This window comes from Apostichopus japonicus, chromosome 22 (genome assembly GCF_037975245.1).
Source record: "Apostichopus japonicus isolate 1M-3 chromosome 22, ASM3797524v1, whole genome shotgun sequence".
NCBI lineage: Eukaryota > Metazoa > Echinodermata > Holothuroidea > Aspidochirotida > Stichopodidae > Apostichopus > Apostichopus japonicus.
Genome location: NC_092582.1, coordinates 1,612,485 through 1,633,776, shown reverse-complemented (window position 1 = coordinate 1,633,776; position 21,292 = coordinate 1,612,485). Strand labels below are relative to the sequence as shown.

Below are 21,292 nucleotides of genomic sequence, written 5' to 3'. Positions count from 1 at the left end.
GAGGGCGACTGTCAACAATTGTATTTGCACATTTATACATTATGGAAAGATAAATCACATCTGAACCGTATGTCGACGAAAAACGTCGTGTTGAATAGACTACGGATCACGTTTTTCAACTGTCCATTCCAAAGCTCCCTTTTCTCCATATACGATAAGGCTTAAATTTGATGCCAGTACGACAACGAGATCCAAATTGCAAACTCTCAAGAAATCTTTATTCACAAGTTATTTTGTGATTTAGAAATGAAATTTAGAATTGATCTTTTGACGTACTGTGAAACAGAGCTTTGACTATCGTTTGCTACGAAAAGTTTGCACATGTTAGTTATCGCAGAACCATGGTTTCCACCAATCACAGTTTAGTTTGTTACTTAATTTGGCTGCCTTTTAGTATGATATCCAATCGTATTGGTCCCTTCTAATATTGATTCTATGATATCAGTCAAAGGTCAACATTACAAGTTGAATGTAATAATATGTTCATAATTTATTCATCACAGTGAAGAATACCCAAACTATGGACGTGACCCTAGTAGAAATATTATGCTTAGAGGATTTGGATATATATATATATAGCCTATATATAGCCTATATATAGCCTATATATATATATATATATATATAGGCTATATATATATATATATATATATAGGCTATATATATATATATATATATAGTGCTTTTTAAATGAAGTATATACTTCAAATTATGTATACGTGTAGAATACCTACTATACATACTAATGTTATACATGTTATATTGCGAGGCTTACCTGCTTCTATAAGAGTATAAGAGAGAATGATCCATGGTCAAATTTAGCCAGCAAGCAAATACCCGTGTAAGGTTTGTGATTAACAACATAAACAAATAAAAAAAGGCAACTGCATGGATTGTAAATGCCAGTACTAATCGGGTATATTTGCCAGAATACTAGAAGCAGTCACGGAATATTTTTCTCCTCCCTATAAATCCAAGATATAGCTTGACAAATATCCCAAGTATAGTTACAGTTTCGTACACGCATTGTTCGTTCTCCAGAATCTATAGGCAAAGCAACGGTACCTATATGTAGACACTGTGATCATGAGATCAAGGTAACTAGATACCAGTTTAACGATTTCTTTATTGGTTCTATATTCATAGGGTAATATACTCAAAGGGTATTGATTTGACTTAAAAGGAAACGTGTTGAAGCAACTGAAAAGAAAACATCAACTTGTCGATATTTTATGCAAAGTATATTATCCGAGCTTCTGTGTAATACATTTGTACTGTCTGCGGTACTGAAGGTTACACATGGGATTGCATTTAATATATAAAGACATACAATTATAATTGTGTATGTGTGTTTTGTCCTTTGCCAAAAGTGAGAGTTTGGCTTTAAAAATATGTTGGAATTGGATTGGGAGTCATGGTCATCAGTCTGACAAGCTGGATGATACCTCCAATACGGTTAATTCTGAGTTCTTGTTACGGGTTTTCTAGTTCTCATCACAAATATATTTATCACATGATGTAATGTCACTGATGGTTTAATGTTTAGCTATGTTGTATTGTCAGCTAGTCTGATTGCTCCAGTGCTTCCAGAAGACCATACTCACAATTCACAACAAATTATTTCGATACTTAGCGTAATATAAAGTCCGACTTATCTACAATTTACAGACGTAGAGCTTTACAGGTTGTTGTCCCATAAATAGGTTGGATAACAGAGCTGTAGACAGTGGTTTCTGGTTTACGTTATCACTAAGCTAAGGATTTGTTTTCTCTGCTGCTCGTGCGTGCTATTTTATTGATGTGGGGAAACTCCCTTCATATGACTGCATCATTCTGCGGTTGCGCGAATAACAGCTGACTAGAGAATGTGTGCACAAACGTACGTATATAGGTAACGTGATGTGTGCTAAAAGAACAGTCCCAAACCGGAGCCTTGTGATTGTGAATAGGAAGTGCCTCCAGATCTGAAGTTCATTTCATGCAGCGTTAAACCTTCTGTACGGTTAAAACTGAGGTAAGACGTGACTGAATTATTGAGAAGAAACAACCATAAGTTCAAACCACTAGCAGTTACTTTTTAATATCAGTGATGTGCCCGGTCTTGCGTATCCCCATAAACATAACGTTATAGGCCTAGTTTCTCGTTTAGACTGTTTACTTAGTCTATTATTTAGCCTAGGCATATGCTACTCTTTATGTTTAATCAAGGTTAACATCAACCAGGCCTGTCCTAAACTGGAAGTAAGTCGAGAGTATAGACCTAGCTTAATTAACAATTTATGTTATGTTGAATCTGTTGTGTTTATATGTGAAGTGATAAACCAAATAAACGAAACAAAGTAGCAGACTCTTGAATGTTTTAATGCTGATGCAAATATGGCAGTGTCAACAATTCTCAAAGTCAGCATATGCCACGAACAGTGGGCGTCATCTTGTCTTGCGAGAAAACAAATATGATACTGTAGAATTCCGATACATATATACATACACGCATACAAGAACACATACACACAAATATGTACCATGTGTTCCCCCATCTTTTGATTGTGATATAAATACCGACTTATATATTCTGTGTTTAGGCAAAACTTAAGAACTGTGTGTGATTTACTCATTGACAGACATTATTATCAACTTAACTTGTCATCCCTCAGATCCTTTAAACAGTGCACGGTGTAGTTACAGTAGTAATTGATGTAAACAAGTTCATGTCCCTGGATTACTTTAAAAAATCATGATCACATTAGTTATCTATGTACTGACAAGTAAGTACATCTAGCTTAAAAGGGTGTGAAGACTCGCGCTCAAAGAAACGTCTCATGCCAGTAACCTGTCCTAGTTTCGAATGAGGTGTAACAGAAGTGTTAGACACCACCATCGATCGCAGAAAAAAACACAGCTTGCTACCGTTGGTAATTAGACACTAGTTTACAGTCAATACACACAGCTACGGTCAATACCCACAATACAGTGTACATAGCAGCGATGGACATCTCAGGTCTAGATAAAGATAACACGATATCACGTTTCATTACTGTCTGCATTTTGTAGCGACAAGCAAAAAACTTCACTTGCAAGCGACGGAAAGTTAACTTTTTCAGAGGGTGGCACGCGGTTTGGGGCGAGTCTTCAATGCCTTTCAGGTGACCACACTTTTTCCACTCGGTTATTTAACTGTTCAAGGCCACAATTCTGTCGAAGAGATATGTACATTAATTGTACATTCTCAGCATACACAAATGTTATTGATATGGGTGTGAATCCTAGATTGAAGAGGTTTGTCAATTTGAATTGTAATTAATATACTAAAATATCAGTCCACAGATGGCAACTTACACATACATGGTAATATATATGGAACCAATAGATCAATTCAGTCCACAGGGGAAGGTTAAGAGCTCTCTCCACCAACTGTGAGCAGCTGGATATAACTCTGTTGGTGGAACGGATAACTGAATACAATAAAGTACCTAGGGCCTATAAGTTCCAGCAAATATAATTTCTGTTCTCCTAATTTTAAACCGTAAGGTTTGTTAAGATTTGTGTCTTTGGCAAGGAGCCAGTTGTTGTTCTTATTGCCTTCATTTAGGAAAACTCAACATATATCCCTAGCTGGCTGTCAGAGACGGTTGTGCAGCAGAACTTTGTAGTTTTATCACAGGGATTGAAGTAAATGCTCACCTGTCATGAACCACTTTGTTGAGTGTGCACTCATTAGTCGAACAGTGTGTGGGGGTCTGTTAAATACGACTATGGGTCTTGACAACTTTCAAACCATTCATGGAGTCAGCTGATTTATAGTTTTATTCAATATTTATATTTTTCTTTAAATCTGTCTCTGTTCTTACTTCTAATCATATTCATTAATTATATGTTTCTCATATAATTGAACCTATTTATAAATTTTATATAATTTATACTGGAATTTATAAAGGAATTGTCTTAATTATTAACTGACTATTTTTATCTTCACAAGTCAACATTACTGTAATTATCTTTAATTTGATTTCCTTTTTTTTTTGCAGATTACTTGTTATAACAAACCTGTTCTTGACCTTTGACCTGCCTCCTGCTAGATCCATACAACATTATGTCTGTGCGCTGGTCCTTGTTTGGAATTTTTGTTGCAGCTTTGCTCAGTGTTTGCGGAGGTCTTCTCAGCTGTAAAGATATGAATGGAAATGATGTTGATTGGTTTGTAACAGAAGACACTTCTAACATTCAAAGATAAAGTAACAAAATAATTCAGATTGCCAGTTTTATCTGTTGGTACTTTACAGTTAGATGAAATGTTCCCCATACTGTCAGTTGAGGATGGCTTGTAAATCCAAACACAAGTGATAAATTGGAATAAAATTACGTGGTGTCTCCACATAAGAAGACATTAAACAATCAGCTATCAGGCTATTGTTAGTATTGTTGAGGAGAGTAAGTAGCAGGGTGTTTATTCTCATCAGGCTTTACTCATTAATTCTCTTAGGGTTTGTGGTCTGTGCATGCTCAGTTGTGGGGATATGTCTACTCTATGTGAATAGTGAGGAAGTCATCATAGATACTGTATATGCATTGCTTAGCTTTTCCTAACATGTTTTCATTAAACATTTACCCACTTAACATTCCCCATACTTACCATGTGTGAAGTATAGTAGAAAAATCATTCCGAAGAGCAGTTCAAGTTGTAAGTTACCATCTGTGTGGAAACTAGGTTTGTCTGCAATCACGTGATTGAACACGTGTGATCACATGCCAATCACATGTGATTAAACACAATTTGTTATCAGATTTCAAAGTGCAATATAACACAAACTGAAGGATATCCTGTCAATCAAAGTAGCCTCTTCCTGGTCTGTTATAAATAGTTCTATCACATGTCACAATACCCACTTCATCTTTGTTTCCAAATAAAGATGGGAAGATATAAGACCATGTTACAAACAGAAGAGAGCACTAGTTAGTTTTGAGCTAAGTTATTAAGAGTTGTTAATGTGTAATGTGGTACAATGCAATCTCCTCGAACATTACAAGTACAATATCATTGTAGAGACAACTCAGGGAATGTACAACTGCACACAGTGGTAGTGTATGCTCTACTGATCTATTACTCTCATCTTCTCATCTATGACAGAGACAGATGATATTCCTTAGTGTACAAAGTGTTCTTGCAAATGGGCACAATGACCAGCAAACACTGTCAATGCTGTAAAAAGACTATATGCTTTGTGTTTTTGCTTCCCTGGCTCATTCAGTTTTGCTTTAGCGATGCCCTAAATAACTCTTAACTTGAAGCATTGATTACACTGTATCTTTATCATTTGTGTTTTTATTTTCAGGTATTATGTTTACAAGGTACCAAGGGAATCCGGTAACCCCAACCCTTTGATAAAGACTGGACTTGCCCATTATTATCTTGATGACTCATCGCCTAATTTCAAGCTCTCTTCCGTTTCACTAGAGAGCAAATCGCAAGCAGTGGCCCAGACATTGCAACAAGTTTATGATCTCCGTGATCAGGTTTGAATATTTTTATAATGTCAATATATATGTAGTTGAAAACAAGCTATCATGTGAGCTTTATCAAGGTTTATCAAGGTTTAAGGATAATCCTGAGACTTACACTATGTAGCAGTACACCAAGCATTCAAACAGAAAACACTTTGCTCTCTATTCCAAGTTTCCGTCAATATTTAATAATAATAATGTGAGATATCACAAATGCATCCCACACCCACCATGCCTTTTTTTTTCCTTCTTTGTGGTTCCTTTTCTTATGACAGTCTCAAATTTCCAACACAATCTGTTTTCTTGTTAGTTTTTTGGGCAGCAGTGGTAACAAGCTAATACACTACAACATTGTACCCAATTTTTTGTTAATATTCCTCAACTGGGCTAAATTGTCACCATTGATGCAACAGTCTAAGTTTTAGAGCTAAATATTTAGGAAATGAAGAAAGAAAACTCAGTGAAATTATCAACCAAATTGGTCAAAAAAAGGTATTTTGTTACACCAGGATTCAAACCATTGACTTTGCTATACCAACTGAGCTGTTCATCCCTTTGTTGGTGATGATCCCTACCTGATTCAAACATTACTTTCACTGGGGTGTGGCTGGGGTGGGGGAGGGCGGGGCGTAATCAGATGCCTTGCACCATGCAGCACATGTAGTTCTTGAAGACAATATTCAGTAATGGTCTGTTCAATTAAGAACCCGACCATTTGTTTGTATGATTGGGGTTTTACTTGTACAGGGTTTAATGGAAGTATCACAGCATGAAGTGTGTCATGTGGAAATACAACTACTGTGTTTTGGGAAGAATGGAAATAAACATCTCAATTTGAAGTGTCATAATTTACTCCCAGCATATGACTGTGTTTATCACATATACATCAAGCAACTCAATTTGAAGTGTGATAGTTTACTCCCAGCATATGATTATGTTTATCACATATACATCGAGCATCTCAATTCGATGTGTGATAGTTTACTCCCAGCATATGATTATGTTTATCACATATACTTCGAGCATCTCTATTTGATGTGTGATAATTTACTCCCAGCATATGACTGTGTTTATCGCATATACATCAAGGATCTCAATTTAAAGTGTGATAATTTACTCCCAGCATATTACTGTGTTTATCACATGTACATCGAACATCTCAATTTAAAGTGTGATAATTTACTCCCAGCATATGACTGTGTTTATCGCATATACATCGAGGATCTCAATTTGAAGTGTGATAGTTTACTTCCAGCATATGATTATGTTTATCACATATACATCAAGCATCTCAATTTGAAGTGTGATAATTTACTCCCAGCATATGACTGTGTTTATCTCATATACATCGAGCATCTCAATTTGAAGTGTGATAATTTACTCCCAGCATATGACTGTGTTTATCGCATATACATCGAGGATCTCAGTTTGAAGTGTGATAGTTTACTCCCAGCATATGACTGTGTTTATCTTATATACATAAGGGCATCTCAATTTGAACTGTGATAATTTACTCCCAGCATATGACTGTGTTTATCACATGTACATCAAGCATCTCAATTTGAAGTGTGATTATTTACTCCCAGCATATGACTGTGTTTATCACATGTACATCGAACATCTCAATTTGGTGTGATAGTTTACTCCCAGAATACGATTATGTTTATCACATATATACACCTAGCATCTCAATTTGAAGTGTGATAATTTACTCCCAGCATATGACTGTGTTTATCACATGTACATCAAGCATCTCAATTTGAAGTGTGATAATTTACTCCCAGCATATGACTGTGTTTATCACCTGTACATCGAACATCTCAATTTGAAGTGTCATAGTTTACTCCCAGCATATGACTGTGTTTATCGCATATACATCGAGCTTACCAAAAAAAAAAGAAACAACAATTTCACCATGCAAATTACTAGAGTTCTGAACTGATTGACCAAAATAACCTCAAAATCAAACTGTTGGCTGGATAAGAACAATGATTAACGTAATCTACTGTAGCTCACACAGTACGGCCTGAAGGGTATATATGCCTGTGCACCACAGACACCTTTACTTTTAAATTGGTAGACTTACTGCGAATGTGAATAAAACTAGAAATTACTGGAAATGATGGAAGCAAGAGATGTTGTTAAATATTTGAGCTAAATTGCCGTTTCATTAGCCATTTTATTGTTTTCTTCTAGATTGCATATGTAATGTACAATGACCAATTGCCCAATGATACGGAAAACAGTAGTCAGGGTCATACTAAAGGTAAAGAAAAGTATATTTTCATTTTGTGACATCTTGTGAATGAATTCCTGAAAATGGAGACTTCAGGAGCTGTTGATTTTTTTTTTTTTTCGTGTGTCGTGAAGGTAGAATGAAAGTTATTTTTAAAACGTTTTACACTTGACAATAAGAATGAAATCTTAACTAATATAGTTTGTTTTTTAAGCTACTGTATGATGCTAGGAAAATGAAAGCTACCAACAATGCGAAAGCTGTTATATGTGTTCTAACCTTTCAAACCTTATGTGGAGTTTGATGTGAAAACTTATTAGAAAGAAGGGAGAGTGCTTACAAAGTGAAAGAGATGATTTTAAATTGGTCAGGCTGCTTCTACAGTCTGAAAATGAGCAAAGGAGATATGAGGTAAACCCCAATTTAATGGGTAATCTCCCTCTCAATTTCTGTTTCTCTCAATAAATATCACTATGCACGGTGAGGTGATTTAAACTGGACAGGCTGCTTCTACAGTCTGAAACTGAGCAAAGGAGATATTAGGTAAACCCCAATTTAATAGGTAGTCTCTAACTTAATGTCTGTTCCTCTTAATAAATATCACCATTCACAGTGAGGTGATTTAAACTGGACAGGATGATGCTACAGTAGAAAACTGAGCAAAGGAGATATGAGGTAAACCCCAATTCAATAGGTAGTCTCTAACTTCATTTCTGTTTCTCTTAATTAATATCACCATGTACGGTGAGGTAAATGAAATGTTCACATTGTTCATGTCTATGGTGTCTTTGTAAGGCTCATTTAAGACCTCCATTATACTGTAGAACATGCAGAGACATTGTAGCCCTGATGTCTCATTTAAATTAGAAGAAGGAAAATATTTGTTAGTTTTATTTTGGAATTCTTCCAAACTATCATCTATATCCTATTGCTAGCCAGTGATGATAGTTGCATATATGCTATAGATCAGTTAGTTCAATCTCTATCTATAGTTTGTCACGATGAATGACACTAAATTTGTTTATATCATCCAATTGATTTAATCATCGAGACCTTGACAGTTTCTGGCGACTATTATCATTGAGACATTGCATCTGTACAGTAGAAAACTGATCCAATAACCCATATTCTGAAACCATTTTGCTGGGGTAGGATTATCTCTTTTTGATCTTTGTCCTAGATGGGCCAAGAAGATTGAAACTTAAGTGATACTTAATGGTGGGATTTAGGTTTTGTCTCACTATCACAGAGACAATGTTTCAAAAACCCATCTCTGAAATAAGTCCCTTCAGCTATCAGCTTGTCTTTTCTTGTACTCAATCAAAGAAGTAGAAGTTGCAGGTGTTTCAAACTTAGTGTGTAGCTTGCCGTTGGTGAGTAGACGATCTGTAGTGTGTTTCATGAATGTCAAAGGTCATTTGTGGTCATCAGAGGGAAAAAGTGAAAATCTGAACATGACATCTCAAGGAACTTACAGTAGGTCGCAAGTGCAGTTTTATATTTAGCATATGACTTCCTGTCATTAATGCAGTGAACCCTATTCTTTCTGGTGTAGGTCAAAGGTCATTTGGGGTTAACAGAGGGCAAAATGTGAATATATCAAAAGTGCTATATCTCCAGAACCATAACATGAAAGGTATAATAGCCTAGTGTATGGTATGATTTGTACACAATTTGATGTAGGTCAGAGTTCATTTAAGGTCACCATGTGTCAAAACTTTAACAATATTTAAATACGATATTTCCAGATAGAAAACTACAGTAGCTGGTATATATGGCTATGGCTTCTTTATAATGAGTACAAGAACATTATTGTTTTTGGTGGAGGGTACAGGTCATTTGGGTCCAGCAGAGGTTACACTCTGGAAATTTTAAACATGACATCATGAGATATGCAGTTTCATCAGATGTGATATTTCATATTTTCAGGGTAATATTTCATTGCTGTCATTATCTTGTTACACATCCATGCTCCCACCCTAATTACATTAAACTATTTCCCAGAGATAAACCTGGCATGTGTGCTCCACACAAAGTCAAAGGCTAAGATTAACGTTTAATTGGACTAGTGTTAACGCTGGTGCCTTTCAATCATGAGGTCCCCACTTTGAGTCACTCCAAGATTAATGTATGTCCTCCAGTTACAGAGTTGTTGACAATTTATAATCATGGACATTAAATATGAATCTAAGAGACTGACTGCGGTCAGCTTGCGGCTTTGATAAGCGAATGAGGCTTCTTCGCGAGTTCCTGCTTGCAGGAGAATCCAAATTCATATACATGTTCATATGTTAACAATGTGGATAAGATGTATTTACAGTATCCATTTATTTATGTTTTTTTTTTAAATTCTAGTAGCATTGAATGAATTTAGAAGGCAGAATTGATCCAGCTAGGGTAGGAAAAGGTTGAGAGTTGAAACTAACAAATTCATTTTTCTCTCTCTCTCTTTCATACAGGGGTGCTCGCATTTGACAATCAAACTGGTTTTTGGTTAATCCATAGTGTTCCTAGGTTTCCAAATAAAACAAGCTACAGTTGGCCAGAAAATGCAAAGGTTTATGGACAGAGCATGATTTGCGTGACATTTAAGTCATCCAAAATGGCAGAAATAGGTAAGATACCATCATTTGAAAAGTGAAGAGATACTTGACGTCCATTGTATTGTTTTTTTTTTTGTAGAATTTGTCCGTACTGCTCCAAGCACATTATTATCTTCAGGAACAAATACTGAATTGACTGGTACACCAACTGATTTGAGTGATAAATGCATGCTTTGTGCGACATTCATGTTAATCCGTACCAAGGGAAGAGAGAGTGACAAATCAAACCTTATAGTCTCTTCCTGGAAACAGTCAGTACATGCCAACCCCCTAAACTTCTCAATTTACATCATCAATATTATTTGACGCAACAACTCTATTTGTTACTTAACTGATACTTGGATGGATTTAGCAGGGATCTGTGACGGAGATACTTGACACCATTGAAAGTATATTGTTCACCGTACCTGTGTCATTTGCATTGAGTACATTAATGTGATTCTTAATACAGTACTACAGTACATTAATACCGTGGCAGTTATTCTAAGACCTGTTTGTCTTTCAGCCCTGAATATATGGTTGGTATTGAACTAAATCATTAACAGAGAACGTTTGAACCATGGTTATCTTAACATGTTTGGTGTCAGTAATGGGAATGTAGTGAGAGACTGGGAGAATTTTGATGTTATTAATATCAAGTAGGCTTATGTAATGTAGTATGTAGTTATATCACCATCATATTACTTTAAACATTTGCTTCCATGCCTTTTTGTCTTAAGAGTAACTACTTACTTCCTGTTCATGACTTATTCACCCCTACACCCACATCATATTCGTAGAAGCCCCCTTTGTCTTAATTCTATGAAATACTCATGGTTACCACAGATGACAACCTGTTGCATCTCATGTGTATTACGAATTTGGTTACTCATAGCACTCGCCTATGTGCCTTAGTAATTATAACTAAGACCAAGAGTTTATGTCACAGAGAGGTTATCGCCCCCTCACTGGAAGTTGAAATGACTTAAATACTGTTGTTTTTTAATATGTAAAGGACTAAGATTCCAGACTTCAGAGAGTGTACTTCAGATACACTCCAGCAATAAAGCTCATATTCTACAATTACATCTATGGCTGGAGTTTCTCTTTATCTGTTGTTCGTTGTACCTATTTAATAACGGAGCCCAAACTAATTGAGCCGGAGCACACCCCAACGTAACACTTATCTGAGATCTTGGATGCATAATTGTGTATAAGTGGTCTTTTGTAGTTGCATAATTAAATACCATATGAGGTCTGGTCGATGCATCATCATCCCTCATGGCACACTCATATTTCTGTTTCCTTTTCCCAGGCGAACAGATGAGGTACACATACCCTTTTATTTATGATTACAAGCTGCCATCCGATTTATCCCAGTTGGTGCCATCACTGCAAGGTGTGGTCAAAGGTGATCATGTAGAAAGTCCACCGTGGATGCGAAAGGTCTCATTATACTCCCAGAATGGTCAACAGTTCACCCACTATGTAAAGTCCAAAGAGTTTAATCAAGGTTAGTTAATTGAGAGTAAGGACTGGAGTAAGTAGGTGTAGTCATACTGGGATGAGATACAACCAATAGACTGTTTCTGATTTGCCAACTCCCCCTCCCCTTACCTTCCCCTAACCTGCGACCTCAATCAACCCCTTTACAGTTTAAGTCACAGTGTCAAAAAGAAAGTTGCACAGCAAGGCTGAATCAACATCAAACAGAAGAGATTAATCTCTGTTGACCAGCAGTGCACAATGTTGGAAACGCAGCGCACCAAAGATTACCTCCTATATGGCCTGGCAACAGAGCACAAAATATTACCTCCTATGCATCCTGACTGCAAAGCACATAATATTACTGTACCTCCTATGCGGCCTGGCAACAGAGCACAAAATATTACTGTACTTCCTATGCGGCCTGACTGCAGGGCACAAAATATTACTGTACCTCCTATGCGGCCTGACTGCAGGGCACAAAATATTACCTCCTATGCGGCCTGACTGCAGGGCACAAAATATTACTGTACCTCTCATGCGGCCTGACTGCAGGGCACAAAATATTACCTCCTATGCGGCCTGACTGCAGAGCACAAAATATTACTGTACCTCCTATGCAGCCTGGCTGGATAGTACAAATTATTGCCTCCTATGCGGCCTGACTGCTACCTGTTTTTGGCACTGTGCCTTCTCCCTCACCTTTCTCACTACCCCCATGTTTATAATGTTTTATTTGCAACCTTGTTCCTGAGAATGATAATCTGACACAATCCTGCTTAAACCTATGAAAATTCAATTGCCCTCAACCAATACCACTTTTTCAAAAGAGAATTGAGCTAAAACCTAAATTAACCATCGGATAATATATTCAGCACAATATAAGAGTTCCTCATGAGCACTGAACAAAAAGAAGTGGTATAGTACAATGACTCAAGATGAGTTTGTGCTGTATATTCCATATCGAACAAAAGAGTTATTTAAAAAATTGAAACTGGAACAGAAAATTACATTTGCTAACTAAACCTCAGTGGTCCATAGTCTTACAATATTCAATTTTTCAAGCAATTTGTTATGATTTTGTGTCTCACTTTCTGTAACCAAAACAACTACACTTCCCAAGAGGAAGTTTAAACGGGGCTAAATCGTTTGCCAACGGAGAAATTGAATTTCAAAGTAAAAGTTGAAAATCTGTTATTATTTACAGTTGCAAATTCTCTTGTTATTATAATGAACCAGAACAATGCACAATGTATGTGCCAATTCAAATACAGCTCACTTCAGACTTTGAACTGGAGAGTTTCACAGAATTTGTAATAAATCTCTCATCTTCTCAAGTATCTTGCTTGTGCCATGTGTCACCATCTATATATTGACAACGAATTTATGGATCTGTGAGTAATTTCTGCAGAAATGTCTTTGTCAATGATGGTGCCTGTAGAGTAATTTTTGGCCGAGGTTTGGCATTGCCAGTAGTGATAATAGTAAAAGACAGAACACATGAATAAACGTAAAGACAGTCAAGTTCCTTTTTATCAATACTAATTATATTTGCTTTGCACAAAACTCACTAAAAACCAATCATAACACCACATAAATGACATCCAACATTAACTTAATAAGAACACAACTAGTGCCTTTTCTTTCCTTCTACTGCACTTTTCTCCCATTCTCCTCACCTACCACTTCACTCCAAACATTTAACTTAGGTTATTATTACGCAACGAATTTACCTAAACACGAATTTACAAATTCCTTCCACTCGGTAGAAATGAATTGAAAGAAGCACAACTAACAACACTACCAAGAACACTACATTGCTAGTTTGGTACCAATGATGTGGATAGCCTTGTGAATTCACATGATGGAGCTCATGTGTGTTTATTGATACAATTACTACGCTAATAAAAATATAACACTTAATGGTGCAATGACAAATATATGGAAGTTACTGGCTTGTGGTTATACAGTGTAGCTCAGACAGTGTTGTTTAAACACATTAGTTGTAGGTCCAATTCATCAAGCAAAACAAAGAAGAGATTGGAGGAGTATATGAAGGTTAAAGGTCATGGTACCATGGGTGACCTGAGTGAATCCTGCTGCTGGATGGAATATGTTTTTGATTTAGAGTAAAACACGACTAACTTGCTATCAATCTTATATTTTCCGCAGATCTATACTTTGACTGGATGGCACCCGACATGAGAACCGGGCTCCAAACAGAGACATGGCAAAACGGCCAGGGAAAGCTATCATCAAACTGCAGCAGTGATTATGATGTTTTGAACATCAAGATGATGAAATTCCCTGATGTCAACTTCACTTCAACCAAGGATCATTCCAAACTGGCCATGACTTACTCCAGTCTCCAAGTTATCTGTGTTGGAGATATTAATAGAGTGGTGAGGCAATTATACATTTCAAGTAGACAGACAAGTTTGGCAGTTACCCACAAAATGACAGTTCCCAAATTAGAGTGCCCAAGTATGATTACTTTATCTACTAGATGGATTCGGGTGTTATTAGAGTTCCCAGATTAGAGTGCCCAAGTACGACTACTTTATCTACTGGATAGATTCAGGTGTTATTAGAGTTCCCAAATTAGAGTGCCCAAGTACGATTACTTTATCTACTAGATGGATTCAGGTGTTATTAGAGTTCCCAAATTAGAGTGCCCAAGTACTATTACTTTATCTACTAGATGGATTCAGGTGTTATTAAATTAGAGTGCCCAAGTACGATTACTTTATCTACTAGATAGATTCAGGTGTTATTAGAATTCCCAAATTAGAGTGCCCAATTACGATTACTTTATCTACTAGATGGATTCAGGTGTTATAAAAGTTCCCAAATTAGAGTGCCCAAGTACGATTACTTTATCTACTAGATAGATTCAGGTGTTATTAGAATTCCCAAATTAGAGTGCCCAAGTACGATTACTTTATCTACTAGATGGATTCAGGTGTTATAAAAGTTCCCAAATTAGAGTGCCCAAGTACGATTACTTTATCTACTTGATGGATTCAGGTGTTATTAGAGTTCCCAAATTAGAGTGCCCAAGTACGATTACTTTATCTACTTGATGGATTCAGGTGTTATTAGAGTTCCCAAATTAGAGTGCCCAAGTACTACTACTTTATCTACTAGATGGATTCAGGTGTTATTAGAGTTCCCAAATTAGAGTGCCCAAGTACTATTACTTTATCTACTAGATGGATTCAGGTGTTATTAGAGTTCCCAAATTAGAGTGCCCAAGTACGATTACTTTAACTACTTATTGGATTCAGGTGTTATTAGAGTTCCCAAATTAGAGTGCCCAAGTACTATTACTTTATCTACTTGATGGATTCAGGTGTTATTAAAGTTCCCAAATTAGAGTGCCCAAGTACTATTACTTTATCTACTTGATGGATTCAGGTGTTATTAGAGTTCCCAAATTAGAGTGCCCAAGTACGATTACTTTATCTACTAGATGGATTCAGGTGTTATTAGAGTTCCCAAATTAGAGTGCCCAAGTACGATTACTTTATCGACTAGATGGATTCAGGTGTTATTAGAGTTCCCAAATTAGAGTGCCCAAGTACTATTACTTTATATACTTGATGGATTCAGGTGTTATTAAAGTTCCCAAATTAGAGTGCCCAAGTACTATTACTTTATCTACTTGATGGATTCAGGTGTTATTAGAGTTCCCAAATTAGAGTGCCCAAGTACTATTACTTTATCTACTTGATGGATTCAGGTGTTATTAAAGTTCCCAAATTAGAGTGCCCAAGTACGATTACTTTATCTACTTGATGGATTCAGCTGTTATTAGAATTCCCAAATTAGAGTGCCCAAGTACGATTACTTTATCTACTTGATGGATTCAGGTGTTATTAGAGTTCCCAAATTAGAGTGCCCAAGTACTATTACTTTATCTACTTGATGGATTCAGGTGTTATTAGAGTTCCCAAATTAGAGTGCCCAAGTACGATTACTTTATCTACTAGATAGATTCAGGTGTTATTAGAATTCCCAAATTAGAGTGCCCAAGTACGATTACTTTATCTACTTGATGGATTCAGGTGTTATTAGAGTTCCCAAATGAGAGTGCCCAAGTACGATTACTTTATCTACTAGATGGATTCAGGTGTTATTAGAGTTCCCAAATTAGAGTGCCCAAGTACGATTACTTTATCTACTAGATGGATTCAGGTGTTATTAAAGTTCCCAAATTAGAGTGCCCAAGTACGATTACTTTATCTACTAGATGGATTCAGGTGTTATTAGAGTTCCCAAATTAGAGTGCCCAAGTACGATTACTTTAGCTACTAGATGGATTCAGGTGTTATTAGAGTTCCCAAATTAGAGTGCCCAAGTACTATTACTTTATCTACTTGATGGATTCAGGTGTTATTAGAGTTCCCAAATTAGAGTGCCCAAGTACTATGACTTTATCTACTTGATGGATTCAGGTGTTATTAGAGTTCCCAAATTAGAGTGCCCAAGTACTATGACTTTATCTACTTGATGGATTCAGGTGTTATTAGAGTTCCCAAATTAGAGTGCCCAAGTACTATCACTTTATCTACTAGATGGATTCAGGTGTTATTAGAGTTCCCAAATTAGAGTGCCCAAGTACGATCACTTTATCTACTAGATGGTTTCAGGTGTTATTAGAGTTCCCAAATTAGAGTGCCCAAGTACGATTACTTTATCTACTCGATAGATTCAGGTGTTATTAGGAATCCACTAGACTGATGGCCTTTGCCATCATATGAAATGTAATATTGGGACCTCTTTAAAGAAACAGTTGGTCATTTAACCAGATGATGGGAAGGTTGGAAGGGTGGGGAGGAGGCAGTTTGTAGTGATGAGGGAGGAATGCAGGCACAGCAAAATAAAGGTGTGTAGAATTTGCATAACAATACAACCTCTCGCCCCGACACATGTATGAAAGGCATATCTTATAAAAAAGAAGAACATTTGAAACAAAACCAAGCAATCTGCATTCCATACTGCAGGTAGAGACATTTAAAAGGATCTAGTTTGACATGTATTTCTGTATATATTGTACTGTCTTCAGCACAGTAACGTACATATGTACTCATAAGTATTTACTAAGGTATAAACAAAGGATGGTACCATACTTAGATCTGGTTGCACAATTTTTGTTATCTCATCTCCCTACTTGTATTATTGTTATTATTATTATTATTTTTGTCGTACACAATTTATATTATTAATTATAAATAATAATAATAATAATAATAATAATAATGATAATGATAATGATAATGATAATGATAATAATAATAATAATAATAATAATAATAATAATAATAATAATAATAATGTAATGTATAGGGAGATGAGATCTTGTACTTTACCCCATGTCAGAAATGTAAGGAAATGTATGTGTTTGTGTGTGTGTGAGTGAGTGAGCAAAAATGTGTGTTGCAAACCCCTCCTATGCCTTAAGTCTGATCAATTTCAAACTTGGTGGGTAGGTGCCAGCTGACCAAAGTAAACTGCATGATTAGTGACGTCAAAAGGTCAAGAAAACTAAAACTCGTTTTTAGCCAATGTTTGCTTGTAAAGGTCAACTGAGGTCAAAGGTCAAATTGGACTAAATTGTGCAAAATTGTCGCAAATTCCTCCTGGACGGTAAGTCTGATCAAGTTCAAACTTGGCGGGGAGGTGCCTGACCATGTAACCTGATGCTTGCGTGATTACTGACATCATAGGTCAAAGTCAGAGGTCACAGGTCAAGAAACCTAAAAATTGGGATTTAGCCATTTTCTACTTGTCAAAATGTAGGAGTCTTTACAGCACAAGATATGTAGAGAATGATGAGAAGAATGTTAAAATAGGACAGATTTAGGTGTTTAGGGTCGTGGTCAAAGGTCAATTGAGGTCAGAAGACAAATTGTGCAAAAGAGTGAGTTGCACACACATCCTACAATGTAAGTCCGATCACGTTCAAACTTGGTGGGTAGGTGCCTGACCATGAAAACTTGTGCCTGCATGATTGGTGACATTATAGGTCAAAGGTCAAATACCCAAAAAACTCATTTGTAGCCATTATACCTGCTTGTCAGTATGTTGGAAAAGGTCATTAAACCACAAGATATGGAGAGAATAATAGGAATATTAAAATAGCACTAAGGATTGAGGTCAAGTGTCAATGTAGGTCAGGTCAAATTGGCCTAAATTATGCGGAGTAGTTGAGATCTGCAACCCCATGTATTGCCCGTGATTGTTTGTTATTGTGTACATGTAATCAGTACTTTCATAGCCAAATGTAGAAGCTGCGGCCACATGTTTTAAACACTGTTCATAAGTAGCAGATCCCAGACGATTAAGTTGTCACGTCATATCCTTGGTGATCGATGTGTCCTCCATTTTGATGTCATGTCAGTGGTCACCCTATTTTGTGAATGCTATTTCATAATGAACTATTTTACGTACACCTGGATAGTTTTTAGCATGTAACATGAATTTTGAATTGGCAAATTTTGCTCATTGTCTTATTAAGTTCTCTGTTCTGATAAATCTAACACTGGCAAAGTGTTTAAAACATTCACAAGTAGGCTAATAATGAATGGACAATGATAAACTCTGGGCAATTTCTGTAGAAGTACAGTTTCTTCACCAGTAATGGTGCCAGTTATGGTAGTCTAAACAGAGTAAAAATAAGTTAATAGTTGATTTTAAATGAGTTTACAAATAGTCTCCTTTGTTTGTGAATATTAATTTGTGCATTTCTTTCCCCTTCTAATTACAGCGTGCCCAGTTTAAAAGAGGGGGTGGTACAATGTGCCTAAACAGGTCAGATGTTTGGGAGCAGTATCAGAAGATAGTCAGCAGCGTGGAACAGTGTTAAGGTACATTGTAGGTACTGTAGCAACGTAAAGCATTCCACTCACCAACAAAATCGACCACAGTTACTGGAGATGAAGTTTATGTGTAGGCTTGAAAGTAACCTGACCATTGAATCACCAGACCTGATGGATAACGTCTCATTGAGACAGATATAAGAGACACTCACTGGGACAATATAGGCTAGGACAGATGGGATAAGGTCTCATTGAGACAGATATAAGAGACACTCACTGGGACAGTACAGGCTAGGACAGATGGGTAAGGTCTCATTGAGACAGATATAAGAGACACTCACTGGGGCAGTATAGGCTAGGACAGATGGGTAAGGTCTCATTGAGACAGGTATAAGAGACACTCACTGGGACAGTATAGGCTAGGACAGATGGGTAAGGTCTCATTGAGACAGATATAAGAGACACTCACTGGGGCAGTACAGGCTAGGACAGATGGGTAAGGTCTCATTGAGACAGATATAAGAGACACTCACTGGGACAATATAGGCTAGGACAGATGGGTAAGGTCTCACTGAGACAGGTATAAGAGACACTCACTGGGACAATATAGGCTAGGACAGATGGGTAAGGTCTCATTGAGACAGATATAAGAGACACTCACTTGGACAGTATAGGCTAGGACAGATGGGTAAGGTCTCATTGAGATAGATGAGAGAGAAACTCAGGCTGGTTAAAGAGGATGACAGTGTATAGGCTATGGCAGATAGGAAACTCACTGAGACAGTTCAGGTTATTATTGACAGTTTCAAATTAATTTCATGGAAGCAATCCACAAGGAATTTCACTTTAACTTGTATAGTGTAGTACAATATAGAATTACTGTTCAGTGTTGTAAAGCACTGCAGTAGAGAATATGTAGATATCACACTAAACCAAGGTTTGTGCTTAGGTAAACCTGAAAGGATGAGAGAGTCCTTAACACACCACCTGCCTCTCACTCTTAGGTCTATTCTCTATTTCACATCTCATTCTCTATTTCACATTCTCTATTTCACATTCTCTATTTCACACCTGGTGAAGATTATCAATTAAATTGTATATTGGAAATGATATATGAATGTATCAATATTAGACATTTACTTACAGTTAGAATTAAAAGTTTATTTTACAAAATTATAACTTCAACAGGTTGGAAAAAGAAGCAAATGTTCTGTTCAGTAGCAGTGTGTGCCAAACTTGTTAGTGCAATCAGCAATTTATACTAGTTAAGTTGAATATCATGTTGTGACTGCAAGCACCAATCTTGGAAAAAGTACTATTTATAATGATTATGACAATGATTTTGTGAAGTACAGAGGCTGAAAGCTGCCAAGTCTGTGGGTTAATGCAATCATGTGCAAACCATCAGCTTTGAGTGGGTCACAAATTTGTTTCAGTTTCCCTGTTAAATGCAGGCTGATTATTGATCCAGTTAGCGGAGTCAGGATTCTTTGTTATTGAAATCACCACCTGTGATGGTGGCATTGTTACCGGGCTGAAAATCCTGTTTTTAATCCATGTTAAAGCTCACATGAACAGTGTTTTTAAAGTAGTAAATGTAATTTAAAAATGTAATGGAAACCATTGTTTTAAACTTAACACTGAATGTTACTTAAAGTAAAGTTGTTTTTTATAATGGAAGTTGGTGAAAATTGAAACTGGAAATTATTTTAAAAAGAAATGAAAACGAGTAATGCGGTTCAACAGTTGAGAGTAAGAATCAAAACTGGAATTTTCTAGAATGGTTTAATATCATTATGCTACTCTTGCAATAATGGGATTTTGATTGTATGAGGAGAAGAAAAAGGAGATTCCTCTTCAAGATATTAAAAATCAGAAAATATTAGTGATCATGTCGTTTTCTAGGAAATTCGCACACTGGGCATGTATACTTTGTACTACGAAAGGTGGAAACAGAGCAAATGAAATAGAAACACATAATTTGGGGTAAAAAGCTATTTTGTTTTGTATGTTTAATTTAGATAGGTCACACAGCTTATTTGTGGAATACCTCTTATTTTTTACTTTTTTACACCAGGAATATTTTTGTACTATATATTTGTACTATTTAAAAGTCTTATAACAGCACATTTTAATATACACTAAATAGATTCATAGATTCATATATACATTGTTTTCAGTATCTGTTTATTTTCTGTCTGTGTGTGTGTCTGTTTGTTAAAATCTATAAACAGTGATAACTTACCGCTTACGATGGCAATCAAAGTGTTTGCAATATTTCAGTCGATTTCAAACTGAAAGTTGACATTTTCAATGTTTATAAACAAGGTTTTCGTCAAGATGCAATTATAGTGAAGGGCACGGGAGGGTTGGGGGGGGGGTAGGAGGGATTTAAATTTTGTAGAGGAAGGATGTTATAAGTATAAAGCAGTGACAGCAAATTATGAAAATGACAAACTTTTGCTAGTTTAACAATAGCATACGATGAAATTGTGTATTTTGTACTAAATTAAGCCACTTCTATATGGCAATTCTACCTAAAATCTTGGTACATTGTCTTGTTATTTTATACCATACACCCACACTTCCCCTCTGCCATCTCCATCCAGTCATTGATCATAGAATCTATTGGCTGGGGAGAAGTTATTTTTTTAACTAGTTACTGTACC

General features: G+C 36.3%; 1 protein-coding gene across 2 annotated transcripts; it reads left to right on the top strand.

Moving 5' to 3' along the window:
* Positions 1 to 1,857: 1,857 nt before the first annotated feature.
* On the top strand, positions 1,858 to 20,789 carry LOC139963779 (plancitoxin-1-like). 2 transcript variants are annotated; one of them, XM_071964905.1, is made up of 9 exons: positions 1,879 to 2,014; positions 3,378 to 3,489; positions 4,026 to 4,194; positions 5,331 to 5,511; positions 7,696 to 7,765; positions 10,195 to 10,350; positions 11,633 to 11,830; positions 13,975 to 14,204; positions 18,572 to 20,789. In XM_071964905.1, the coding sequence occupies exons 3-9, from the start codon at positions 4,091 to 4,093 to the stop codon at positions 18,668 to 18,670; spliced, it is 1,038 nt and encodes a 345-aa protein (XP_071821006.1). In that variant the 5' UTR covers positions 1,879 to 2,014; positions 3,378 to 3,489; positions 4,026 to 4,090; the 3' UTR covers positions 18,671 to 20,789. The 2 variants fall into 2 exon arrangements, with proteins under 2 accessions (XP_071821005.1, XP_071821006.1); XM_071964904.1 differs by lacking the exon at positions 3,378 to 3,489 and having other exon boundaries at positions 1,858 to 2,014.
* Positions 20,790 to 21,292: the final 503 nt, after the last annotated feature.